The 13,242-nt window shown below is 42.4% G+C and overlaps 2 protein-coding genes and 4 non-coding genes across 6 annotated transcripts in view; 1 reads left to right on the forward strand and 5 right to left on the reverse strand.

The window, feature by feature from the left end:
- The window catches only part of LOC117773272 (spectrin beta chain, non-erythrocytic 1-like), a 750,817-nt gene that overhangs the window by 105,691 nt on the left and 631,884 nt on the right, over positions 1-13,242 (reverse strand). The gene's annotated exons all lie outside the window — the stretch shown is intronic.
- LOC117773504 lies at positions 371-561 on the forward strand. The gene has a single exon (XR_004615933.1). It is a non-coding gene; the product is annotated as a U2 spliceosomal RNA (small nuclear RNA).
- LOC117773506 lies at positions 1,787-1,977 on the reverse strand. The gene has a single exon (XR_004615935.1). It is a non-coding gene; the product is annotated as a U2 spliceosomal RNA (small nuclear RNA).
- Positions 2,778-2,941, reverse strand: LOC117773554. The gene has a single exon (XR_004615979.1). It is a non-coding gene; the product is annotated as a U1 spliceosomal RNA (small nuclear RNA).
- LOC117773507 lies at positions 4,418-4,607 on the reverse strand. Its single transcript, XR_004615936.1, has one exon. It is a non-coding gene; the product is annotated as a U2 spliceosomal RNA (small nuclear RNA).
- On the reverse strand, positions 5,660-11,951 carry LOC117773291 (transient receptor potential cation channel subfamily V member 1-like). The gene is made up of 16 exons (XM_034605081.1): positions 11,712-11,951; positions 11,285-11,424; positions 10,721-10,873; positions 10,235-10,372; positions 9,845-10,149; positions 9,551-9,727; positions 8,988-9,143; positions 8,789-8,884; positions 8,625-8,695; positions 8,336-8,501; positions 7,458-7,524; positions 7,040-7,359; positions 6,723-6,847; positions 6,157-6,263; positions 5,920-6,019; positions 5,660-5,842 (listed from the first exon to the last, which is right to left on the reverse strand). The coding sequence occupies exons 1-15, from the start codon at positions 11,861-11,863 to the stop codon at positions 5,940-5,942; spliced, it is 2,253 nt and encodes a 750-aa protein (XP_034460972.1). The 5' UTR covers positions 11,864-11,951; the 3' UTR covers positions 5,660-5,842; positions 5,920-5,939.

Here is a 13,242-nt window from a genome sequence, read left to right on the forward strand (position 1 = left end):
ACAGATGCTGAACACATCCACTAAATAACAGTATTTACACCAGTGATCAGAAGAAACACTTTGTAACATGACGGGAAAGTGTGTTTAAAGTATTTATACATAAGAACATGTCTGATAGAGATGAAGGGAGCAGCAGTGACTCATGAAGTGAGGAGTTATTGTCAGTAATGGTATGTTGATGAAACGTGTTGTTCACACTCCAGGACAGCAGGTGGCAGCAGTCAGGATGTCAGTCACCCACCAGCAGTAAACACAGAAACAGGAAGTGGTCCTGGGGGAGGTTCTAATCTCGACTGAGTCCAGACTTCAGACCTCTCACAGAGAGGGACTGTGAGGAGAAGGAGGACCTGACCTCCCACGTGTCTCCAGTATCGCTTCTCGGCCTTTTGGCTAAGATCAAGTGTAGTATCTGTTCTTATCAGTTTAATATCTGATACGTCCCCTACCCGGGGACCATATATTAAATTGATTTTTGGAACTGGGAGATGGAACAGGGGCTTGCTCCGTCCACTCCACGCATCGACCTGGTATTGCAGTACCTCCAGGACCGGTGCACCCCCCTCTCCATGTCTAACAGTAAACATGTTGTCACACTGATACAAGTCATGTGACTCCTGTATAATCACCTGTATGTGATCATGTGTAAATAAACTGTGAGCAGGTTTTTCCTCCTAGTTACTTGTATTTACAGGATTACGCTTTAATATTATTGTTATTTCAGCAATGAATGAAATTATTTTAAAATGATGAAGATATTTTATATCCCTCCATGTTACATATATGTATTTCAGCATAAGCTACAATATAATCTCATTGAATGTCTTTGACACATGTTATATTTCAGTTCATTAGTTAAACCTGTACAACTGCATGATTATCATTTCTATATGTTTGTTTATTCATCTCATTATTCTCTTTACTCTTGTTCTGTTTTTATTCTATTTTCGGTTTATTCATATCTTCCCTTCCTGTCTGCTGCTTGTCTTTGTAACTGTCACACAAGCTACTGGATACGTACATTTCCCTCCCTGACACTTGGTGGAACGATGCTACTGGTCAGAGAAGAACCATTATATATTTCTGCTGTTCCAGATCGTTGTCTTTCACATCTTTTTTCTTTAGTTTAGTTTATTTCCCATGCAGGTGATAATTAATTGATCTTGATGGAAAATAAATCAGGTATATTTAGTGGGACTGCAACAACTAATCATGAATCGATTATAAAAGTAGTTTAGACTAATCTAGTCATCGATTAGTCGGGTCTGTTATGATACACAGCCACACCAGTAAACCAGCCAATCACGTGCCCTGTGTCGCTCACGTGACGAAGCCGCGTCCTCAGGAGGAAACATTTGAAAAATGGCGGAGACGAACATCGCTGAAGATTCAGTGGAGACAAGTCGTTAAAGTGTGAGAACAAGTGTTCAGAAAAAACCTTTAGCTGCAAACTGTGTGAAGCTGATTTCACAACGAAGAGAAGCACAAAGTGTCTTTGGAATGAAACCGAGGAGAAAACATGTCGGAGGCTTCTTCCTCTTCTTCTTCTTCTCTCGGTTTCCTTTGAGGTTTTAACGTAAAATGTTGACACACTATTAACAACCGACTCTACAAGTAGGAAGAGTCAGAAGAAAGTAGGTTATATTGCAGCTTATGATGAAATACATATATGTAACATGGAGGGTAAATCAGCTTACAGTTTATTAACACATGATCACATACAGGTGATTATACAGGAGTCACGTGACTTGTATCAGTGTGACAACATGTTTACTGTTAGACATGGAGAGGGGGGTGCACCGGTCCTGGAGGTACTGCAATACCAGGTCGATGCGTGGAGTGGACGGAGCAAGCCCCTGTTCCATCTCCCAGTTCCAAAAATCAATTTAATATATGGTCCCCGGGTAGGGGACGTATCAGATATTAAACTGATAAGAACAGATACTACACTTGATCTTAGCCAAAAGGCCGAGAAGCGATACTGGAGACACGTGGGAGGTCAGGTCCTCCTTCTCCTCACAGTCCCTCTCTGTGAGAGGTCTGAAGTCTGGACTCAGTCGAGATTAGAACCTCCCCCAGGACCACTTCCTGTTTCTGTGTTTACTGCTGGTGGGTGACTGACATCCTGACTGCTGCCACCTGCTGTCCTGGAGTGTGAACAACACGTTTCATCAACATACCATTACTGACAATAACTCCTCACTTCATGAGTCACTGCTGCTCCCTTCATCTCTATCAGACATGTTCTCATGTATAAATACTTTAAACACACTTTCCCGTCATGTTACAAAGTGTTTCTTCTGATCACTGGTGTAAATACTGTTATTTAGTGGATGTGTTCAGCATCTGTGGCTCTTGTGTCCGTCCTGGGAGACGAACCCCTCACATGTGACTCTGAGCTTTCTACGTTATTTCCCTGTTCATAGAGTTCTGGTGGTTTTTCCTCTCTCTGGTCGAGGGTGAAGAACAGAGGAGGAGGCTCCTTGTTAAGCTCCATGAGACAAACTGTGGATATGAGCTGTACTAATGAAATGTGACGGACACGTGATGTCCATGTTTCAGTGTGTAACTCAACAGGAGGAAACAATGGAGATGGAAGAGGAAGTAAAGTGAGTGTGTGTTAGTTGTGCTCAGACAAGAGGAAACAGGCTGTGAAGCAGCAGCAGAAACGAGTCTCAGTGGATGTGATGTGTCTCCTGGTTCCTGAACTGATTGTGTGAGGAGCCTCTTCTCAGCTCCTCTCATGTGGAAGCAGCTCATTGTTCTCTTGGACACTTTATCAGGGGAGAGCGCGAACGCAGTCCCCCACTACCACAAATTTTGCAGTCGAGATTCCCACATTTGAGGAATTCGCAGGGGTCAGCACAGCCGAAGTGCAATGGCTGAGCCTCGCCCTGGGTGAACCACCTTCTTGATCATGGTGTCTCCCCTGCCAGGTAAGTATGAGTTGTCCAGGTCCCAGACAGGGGACTGACTCACACACAGACCATCATGACTGACGGTGCTGACTATCACTACGTTCACTAAAGCACCGGCTGCAGGGGGCTGGGACTCAGCAGCAGCTCCATACACACGATACTGTTCAGTACAACACCTGACAGACATTATTTACTCTTTATGTGATGAACCGTGCTTACATCTCCCATCATGCAATGTGGTATTTACATATGAAAGGCTGAACTAAAACCGTGTGTTTTATCTCATTTAACTTCTAAAAACAGCTCAACTGTCAGTTCAAGTGAATCAAAGATGAATGAAACTGAAACAAATGAGGTTTGATCCACATCTGAAATTCAGGAAAAAACTAAAAAAACTTAAAGCACATTTTTCTCCTCTGAATAGAACCACTTCCGGTTTCTTTGTTTACTGGTAGTGAGTGACCGACATCCTGACTGCTGCCACCTGCTGTCCTGGAGTGTGAACAACACTCTCTTCAACGTGTTTCTCTCTGTTTCTCTGTGTGTAACTGACAGTAGAAATAAATACTTGTACCTGGATGTCCGGGATGGACATCACTGAGCAGGGGAAGTTCACCTCTGAGTTCACCTTGACAATCACTGTGTGCACCCCATCTCCAAAGACATACTTGAAGTACTGAGAGAAAGGGCAAGAGGGGGGGGGGGTTAATTAGAAGGGGTTTGATTAGAAAAGATGTGTTTTATTTGCAGAGGAAGTAAAACTTTCTGTTACCCTTTACTATCTATTATAGTGTAAAGGGGGATGAGATACATTCCAAGACAACATTACAAGGTTTACTTGAAAGGTAAAAAAAAAAAAGGGGGAAGTATTATACGTGTTGAAAGTGAGGCAAAAACGTAATTGCATGCTGAAGAATTGTGTAAAATCTGAAATCCTGCAATCAAATGTCAAAATAACATGTTAGACAAACCAACAACTCACGTGTTGATCCCTGCAAAGCCCAACATGATACATAAAGCAGCTATTGCAGTGTGTTTGTGTAATCTGATCAAATATCACTCACAGAAGGGTGAAGCTTTCCACTCTGCTCACCCTAAGCCAGTAGGTTGTACCCTGGCTAGAGACATCCACAACAAAATACCAGGTCTCAGAGGTGGCCCGGGCCAGAGGCAGGCACAATGTCCGGCTCACATGATGGTATGTGTACTTCCTCTGGTTACTGGAGAGAGAGAATATACATGTACTAATACCACACTGTAAAAATACTATGTTTTATACAAGTAAAAGTAAGTGGAACACTGCAAGCAGAGTCAGGAAATTTATGTTAAGTATTAAATTTAAAAGTACTCTATTATGCAGAAAAATGCACCCTGATATTTATACTATTAGTCATGCATTTAAATCTGCTCACAGCCTATTAACACTATCACATACAGGTGATTGTACAGGAGTCACATGACTTGTATCAGTGTGACAACATGTTTACTGTTAGACATGGAGAGGGGGGTGCACCGGTCCTGGAGGTACTGCAATACCAGGTCGATGCGTGGAGTGGACGGAGCAAGCCCCTGTTCCATCTCCCAGTTCCAAAAATCAATTTAATATATGGTCCCCGGGTAGGGGACGTATCAGATATTAAACTGATAAGAACAGATTTTTATTCCTTTTTTTTTTTACAGTTGGAGTGAAATGGAGTGAAAATGGCTCAACGAAACATTACTTTACATTACATTACTTTTCATGAAGTATTCTTTCACTCTCAATCCATTTTTGCACTATTCCGGTTTGCACTACTCTCATCCCATCCACTGTTTACCTTCTGACTGCATACTGTGTTGTACTATGTTTCAATCCCGTCTATGTCCTGTTCATAGCAGAATAAAGTTGACTTTGACCTTTGTTTTCAAAATGTTTGTGTGATCCTCAGTGGAGCAGAAACCTCACAGTGAAACACTGAAGGTGAAACTCAATGTTATTCTGGGACACAGCCTACACGCTCAGGAAACAGGTTTTGTTCTGTAAACGTTAATTGTCATCATTGTCTTTTGCTTGGTCCACACCCTTCTCTCCACCTCTGTCCTTTCACATCCTTCTCTCCACATTCCCTCAGAATAAAAACTTCAGAATGACCTGAGGTACAAGCGTCGTACATGTCTCCATCCAAAGTAGTTTTAGAAGGTGGAACAGTCTAAAAGTAATAACTACAGATGGTTATAATCCCTTCTACAAAATTCAGATCATTAAAACATGTTTAAAGATTCTGTCAGATTCACTTTACTCCCATTTCTGTGACATTCACCACCCAGACGACGAGTTCATATTTCTTAGAACCTAAATTCATTAAGTCTGAGTTACAGATTCATTTAATAATAATGACAAAGAACTGACTTTGAGTAGGACAAAGAAAATGATGAAGAATCAATCAATCAATCAATCAACCTTTAATCACAGACTGTTGTTAATTCACAGTTTCATTTTATAAATTATATGTTTGACCACTGTTAATGTGCTGCTTCAAAAATACAGTAAATCAATCACACAACAAGTGGATCTAAGTGAGTGATTGAGTTTGTTATTCACAAACAGTGAGAGCTGTTCAGTTTATTAATGGCTGCTCTGCTTCTGAGGTGAATACAAACAATGAGGATTTAGTGTCTGTGAGCTGACGTCATCTCCTGGTCTCACTTACAGAACTCTTTAATTGTGTCCTGTGAGAAAAGTGTAATTATAAAAGTTCTATCCCTATAATCATAACTAATTAATGGTATATATACAGTATTTCCAGATTCCTGTCTCTTTTAGGAAATGTTATGATATAAAAAAGCTGCCATTTTATCTTAAAATAAACCTTTTTAGACTGAAGAGTCCACTGAGGCAACTCAATATTCCACATGAAACTTTTGCACTGGTGTTTTTGTTCTTTTATGTGTGTGGGGTGTGTGTGTGTGTGTGTGTGTGTGTGTGTGTGTGTGTGTGTGTGGGGGGGGGGGGGGGGGGGGGGGGGGGGTTGTGGGTCGGGATCATTAGGGAAAGCTGAAATTCTGTGGCTGGCGACGTTTGGTACGAATCTTCTCCAACAGTGGACTCAGGTTCCACATGTTCCCTGAAAGTTTAAATGGAAACTCATTAGTGACATTTTAGTAGTAAGAGACTGTGTGTGTGTGTGTGTGTGTGTGTGTGTGTGTGTGTGTGTGTGTGTGTGTGTGTGTGTGTGTGTGTGTGTGTGTGTGTGTGTGTGTTGACCTGTCGGGTTGTGAGGCTGCGGCGGCATCATGTCATTTCCTGGGTCTTCCTCTTGGATCCCACCGAGATGCGACCTCCACTGTCTCCAGTTCATTTCCTCCACCCTGAAGTGGAAGAAGACTCGGATCATGTGAAACTGTAGAAACACTTCACATGATTAAATCTTCATGAAGTGATATTAAAGGATTTAAAGGGTCAGTTCACCAAATGTACAAAAAACACTTGTTCCTTGTTTACTCTTGACACAATGGAGGTAATTAGGATTTAGTTTGAATTGCAAAACATTGAAAATATAGATATAATTTCCTGTTTACTGGAAAATCCATGGACTTCAGTGTTTAAATTTAGATTTTAAATTGTTTAAATGAAACTATTATTCACAGTAAATGTTCCCAATAGTGAAATTGTTCCAAACTTCTGTGGATTCTTTTAATTCAGCAGGACGACACATCAGAAGAATCCAAATTGAACTTTTGGTCGCTTATTTCTCATTTATATGGTCCTGACGGTATTTTAAGGATTTAGTTATTTCTCACCTCTGGACATGTTCACTTCTGGTTTACCTGAAAAATCTGCGACGCTCGTCCTTCTGGCCTCTCGGACAAACCATCTTCGTCTCTCCGGTGAACAGTTTGCTCCTCAGGCCCCTCGGCACAGTTCGCTCCATCTCCAAAATCGTAAATGCTCTCTGAGGACGTGCGACAAAATGTGAGTGATTTACACAAACATAGAATACACAAGATATATGCTGTATTTTCTGTTTGCATTTTGCTTCAGTACAGGCAACCTCAATTTTCTGTGTTGGTTCTATCATAGAATTATCCTGAATTTGAGAGATCAACATGTGAACAGAAGATTTGAAGTGAAAGTGGTTTCCCACCTGCAGGTTCCAGATGTTTTCACTTTCTTTGGAGATTCTATCCACTGTGTTGCCCATCAGTGCTATGAGCATGTTGAGCAGCAGGATGTAAGTCAGGACAATGTACGAGATGAGCAGGATGTAGAAAATTTCTTTATACTGGACGTGGTCGGTGAACTCCAGATCTCCCATTCCTATAGTGAACTTGAACAGTTCCAGTGTTGTAAAGCGGATGTCGTTGTAACTCGGCTTTTTGCACGTAAACGTCTCGACGTCGAAACTCCTTCCACGAGGCACTGAATCGTTTTTATGAGCAGTGTCATCCATGAGAGAAACGATGGCTGTGGATAAGGAGAAAATGTAAATCGGGCGTCTTGACCTTGAAAAATCTTTATTCTGCACACGCCGAATAACTTTGGAATAACTTTTGGAACTTTACCTGCAGAAAATCCAAATAGCAAGACTCCATAGACACATAGAAAGAGTAAGATGTCTCCAAGAATCATCTTAAGAGAGAAACAGATTTTATTAAGTGTATGAGATTGTAAAATTTGAATCATCAACCAACAACTATGTTCTATGTAAAGATGGATATATTCAGTAACACTCCTGGTTTGACCTGAGCTTCTCCATTCTTTGTTTTGTGGTTCAGCAACATGTTCATGTGAAGGTATGTGAGCCCCCCCCCCTCCCTGTAAAAACCATTGCCCCTCCCCATGTTAATAAGCATCAGAATCAGAATCAGAATAAATACTTCTGATTCTGATTCTGATCCAGTTCAGGTGTGTGTTTAGTTGTCACTTCACCTATAGACAGTGTGGGCAACACCTGGCTGAGAACATCAGGGTTTGAGACTGACCAAGCATTTGTTTTGGTTCTACTGCTGCCTCCTTCCATTCCTCCTTCATTGATCTCCACTTATCAGGGCTCGGCAAGGTAAAGTGTTAATGTCTCGCTGTAGCTCTTCCTGGGGGATTCTGAGGTGTCCCCAGCTCAGATGGGATATGTAGTCCAGCGAGTTCTGGGTCTACCCTGGGGTCTCCTCCTGGGGCTGCCCCCTAAAACTCCAATGGAAGGCGCCCATGCAGGAGGCATCCTGATTAGATATCTGAACCCCTCAACTGTCCCCTTATGACGACATGAAGGAGCAGGGGTTTTACTCCGAGCTCCATCCAGATGTTAGAACTGCTCACCCTCATCAAGACTGAGCCCAGACACCAGAGTGCGCCCTCTAGTGGCATGAATACTGTATATAAAACCTTTAAACCACTCCGATACCGCTGGTAACTACGTATATGAAACCAACTTCATTCTTACTCTTTGCATCATGACATTGTATATCCCCATTTGTTTGGAGCCTCTTGAGTAGTAAAGGACGTTGATCCAGGCCAGAGCCAGCGAGAGCACGAGGAGGCCCACGTATTCCCTCCGCCCACAGATGTACACGACCGTGCAGACGAGAAGAAGAATCGCCTGCACGAAACTGAGTGAAGCACAGAGCGGAGCATTGAGAAGACGATCACATCAACAGGAAATACTCACTGTACTGTACTGTACTGTACTGTACTGTGCTATACTGTACTGTACTGTACTGTGCTATACTCACAACAGAATATCAGAGAATCCATCTGTGTAAAGAGCCTTGAAGTTTGGAGGGTTCTTCCTGAAAATGGTTATCTATGAATTTAGAAGTGAAAAAATAATGATAATGATAAGTTTTAAATTAATTTAGACTCTTTGTGTGAACTGCACCAGATCCCACTTCCTCACCGCTTTGTAGAGGAACCACACGGCTCCGAGGACACAGAAGATCTCCCCGGTGCAGCGCAGGCCGTCGACCGGGACGTTCTCGATGGGGAACGGTGGCTGCAGGTTGAAAAGGGCAAATACTCACTTGTTCAGGCTGAAACTTGTTCAGGCTGAAATGCCGTTTTTCCTTTTTTGAGAGAAGCTTTTGGTTCAGACTCACCTGTCCGACCTTTCTGTTGTAGGCCACGGTGGTGAAGATGATCACGTACATCACATACACCAAGAAATTCATCAAGAATAGTTTAGAAGCAAATCTGTCCCATTTGTCCTGGAGGAGACTGCGGAGAGGTTCGATCTGGAGCATCTCAGGACGATTCTGAGGTCACAGGTCAGTTTCACATTAAAAGCACAGCAGTATTTCACATGTCTCATGAGAAATTAAATGAAAGTGTGCTTCTGCGACCCAAATTTATACATATGTGTTTTTTAGATTTAGCAGCGTCTCCAACTCTTTTGCTCCTGACAAAATTCGTTATTATCAAATCATTTATCACATCCTTAGCCATCTTTCTACTCGACTTTTTACTTCGATCCATGTCCCATCTACTAACATAGAGGAGGCTTTTTTATGACCTATACTGCAGCCAGCCAGTAGTGGGCGATAGAGAAGCTTTGGGTTGAGGAGCCATGGTGTCGTACATCTTTACATGAACATACCAGAATATAACGTGGTGTTGTAAACCTTCATGTAAATTTCATTATGACTTAAACTGAGTTTCTAACCGGAATTTCACTCCCAAAGACGACGATCTCCAGCACAGAGTTGTCTTCGCTGGTGTCGATGGAAGTCATGTCGTAGAGCGAGGAGTGAACCGGCCCGTAGACCCATTCTGTCAACTTCCTGCACAGCGGCCTCATCTCCTCATCCTCAAACTCCCGCTGCAGAATGTGTCTGAACAGCTGGAGATCAGAGAGGAGATCATGAGTTTGTGTTCTCATGCTTTGCACACGTATGACAGATTTCCCAGGGTCAGGTACACGAACATGGTGTCAAGGTAAATCTGAAAACACACTGACCCCGATCTTTCCCAGCTTGGCCGCTAACTTCAGAGACGTCAACCCCTGATTGTTCTCAATCGCCTCCAGCTTCACTTTTTCTGTTTTCTCTAGTTTGTTGTGCTGAACGAGGATCTCGTCGTACATCCTCGCGACCATCTCCGTGTTTTCTGTGGTGTTGTCCGCTATGACCACCAAGGTGTGGAAGACGGTGTTTCCCTGGGAGTCCCTGTCGGCCAGGTCGGCTCTTCTGAACGGGTTCTCCATGAGGAAGGACACGATGTTGGGCTGGTTGGTGCAGGCCGCCAGCGACAGTGGAAGTTCTCCTGGTGGAAACAGACGTAGGTGAGTGTAGTGAGTACGGTCGTAAACAGCTGGGATAGAAAATGTATATGGGAAGTAAAAACCCACCGAAATAAAAGCCCAGTCCTGCTTTGCGCTGGAAGAACTTCCCGTTGGCTTTGGCCTGCACATCTGCTCCTTTCTGGACGAGCAGCTTCACGTGGTCGAAGCTTCTTCTTTCGATGGCGACGTGCAGCGGCGTCTGACCTGTGACACGTGGTTGGTTGTTACAGGCTGTCCCTTGTTGATTGAAGAATTTTGTGCACAAACTCATGACAGATGTGATGTGACAGGATTCGTACGGCCCATTTTCACAAAACACAATTTGTCTCATAGATCTTAACAAGGTGCAAAATCCTCTGTGCTTAACCCTCAACAAGAGTCAAACTACCAAAAACAAACTATTACCAGGAGAAAACCATCGAAACCTCAGAGAGAGAAACGTGTGAGGGATCAGGATGGACACGAGTGCAACAGACGCTGCTTGTTATCGTGTCTACAGAATCTTCATGTACAGGTTTCAAGGAGTTTTTAATCCAAATCAAAATCACTTACCTTTGTAGCAAAGATCTTTGTAAGACGCGTTGACTAAATTTTCTAAATCTCCAGTTTTCTCTGCTACGTCAAGCAGAACTTCAACTGTGTCATTTTTTCCATCTTTTAGATTCAGCAAAGCTTTCAGGAGCACCGTCTTCCCATTCGTTTCATCTGAAGGATACAAACATGATGAGATACATTAAAATACATACAAACTGCACACGCTCATAGTTATCGGTTCCCTACACAACCTGGATTTTTTTCATCAAGATCAATTAATTAATCTGTGAGAAATCAACGGAAATATTGAATAAAGCTTTATCTTGCAATGTAAAGGAAAGAAAATCCAACATTTAATTGGTTCTTTCTTATCAACCAAATAACAGAATTCACATCGCGCGTCCTCTGGTTTAATATTGTTTCATTGCATGTGCTACACAGAAGATCCATAATCGTCTCTATCCACTGACTCACAGCCACAAACAGTCTCGACCACAGTGCGCAAATATATCTGATGACACAGGTGCACTGATTCAACAGCTACAGGACAGAAAAACAGGATGAGCTCTTGTTCCTACTTGCCTGTGTAATCTGGGCTCGTAAGTCGTAGATCATGAAGTCGCAGGTAGTCGAGCAGGCCGTGAAGCTGAGCTGTGTCCCCCTGAGATGCTGCTTCAAACACTCGCTCCCTGGTGAACGCTAGGCTGCAGACGTTGTCAACACTGGAGAAACATACAAGTCAAGTTTTCCAAGAATTCAGACACAAAACCCTGTGGTCTTTGAACACAATGAGTGAAAAGTGATGTAAACACAGGAGAACATGATCCAGCCTGTGATCAGATAAAAAGCTTTAAACTTCCTGAGGCTTGTTTACCTCGACACACGTAACCTGAAACTCAACAGTCCCCAAAGGCTGAAATGCCATTTTATCTCAGCAGTTAGTCTGCACCATTTCATAACTGAAGTGTTTCAAATCAAACAGCAGCTCCTCCCCTGCAGAACCTGTTACCTAGACGTTAAAACGTTGGAATCCATAGGAGTAATCTCTATGTGGTCTTTTCTCATGAGCCAGTCCAGACTGCTCCCCTCCTTCTCCTCCTCCTCCTCCTCCCCTTGGTCTTTGCTTGGCTCCTCGCTGTCCAGTGTCCGTCCACCTTCCATCGTGTGTGTGTGACTGGCTCTGCTTCCACAAGTTGCTCCTCAGGTATGAGGAGCTGCTGCTGCTCAGGTGTAGAGTTGCAACGATCCAGAGGAGGTGGTGATGGTGTTTGTTACCATGGTTGTGCTCCTCCCCCTCCCCAGAGGAAACGCCTGCTCCTCACTGCTGTGGTTGTGGGAGCAAAGACGACACAGAGATCACACAACCACCAGAGGATCATTTTACTGAGGAATCACACACGGATCTGACACATGACACCGTCCATGGTGTGACTCACACTTCAATGTGTGATTTCATTCTAAAGCTTCACTGTGATGAGTCAAACCAATTTATTATCTAGGATTCAGTTATAGAAAACATAATTTTTTGACCTGTATTTTAAGAGTTAATTGTCTTGTGTGACACAAGTTTATTTTCCCATCAGCGCGTAAGTTATTTAAATAACAAACACACTTGTGCCCATCAGAGCACCCATGGGTGTGTTGTTCTCAAAACAAGGTGCGGTGGAAACACCTGAAGTCAGTGGCTCAGTATTTCACACTTACCTTAAGGACGTATTATTAAGATTATATATGAGTATTTTTTATGTGACCGTAACCGTTGAAATATTTATACCCTGAGGTTTGTTCACCCGGCAGCTTCTCTTGTGTTACCAGCTTTTTATTACATACATCACAGTGAGTTGATTTATATCTATAACCCCACAGAGGATTATTATTCTAATATTCATTTATATTTCAGTTTAACACTAAGGTTGGATTGTGTTTCGGGCTGAGTTTGACTTTAGTAGAGATCTGTCTTGTTGATAAAGAATGAACAGAGGCATCTGGGCAGGTGTTTACTGGACACATTATTTAAAGGTGTGGTTTTACTGAGCAGAACGTGTGAGTTTACTGTCACACATTTATATATTTATCTTTAATCAAAATGGTTTATACTCTATTTATTGTGACTGGATTTGGAGTAATTCACTGATAAGTCGGTGAATTTATTTACAGTCACATCATGTCTATCACAGTTACTCTTATTGTTATATAACTGATCCATTACTGTGACCTGGACTCAGGTAGGAGGCCGAACATGGAGGATTTGAATAGTTTTGCATATTCCTGTCGACAAACAAACCAATAAACGAACAAACTGACACAAGTGAAAACATAAGCTCCTTAGCAGAGGTCACACAGAATGAAAACTTCATCCATTACACCAGCATGTGTGATTTATTCTTTACAGATTTAAGATGCCTCCATACAGCCTCGTCACTTTTACACCACGACCTCATCACATCTGGAGAGGATGCACCTCTGACTTATCTTTTATTTATTTTATTTTTTATTTTATTTTTTATTTCTGCATTTACTCTGTAATTAGACTGAATTAA

Source organism: Hippoglossus hippoglossus, chromosome 13, assembly GCF_009819705.1.
Source record: "Hippoglossus hippoglossus isolate fHipHip1 chromosome 13, fHipHip1.pri, whole genome shotgun sequence".
Taxonomy (NCBI): domain Eukaryota; kingdom Metazoa; phylum Chordata; class Actinopteri; order Pleuronectiformes; family Pleuronectidae; genus Hippoglossus; species Hippoglossus hippoglossus.

Excerpts from the sequence above, each read along its gene's own strand:
- LOC117773291 (XM_034605081.1), bottom strand. The coding sequence starts at position 11,863 with ATGGAAGGTGGACGGACACTGGACAGCGAGGAGCCAAGCAAAGACCAA. Across the intron at positions 8,885-8,987 it reads ACAACAGAAAGGTCGGACAG|CCACCGTTCCCCATCGAGAA; the intron begins GTGAGTCTGAAC and ends TTCAACCTGCAG. Across the intron at positions 6,848-7,039 it reads AAAACATCTGGAACCTGCAG|AGAGCATTTACGATTTTGGA; the intron begins GTGGGAAACCAC and ends GCACGTCCTCAG.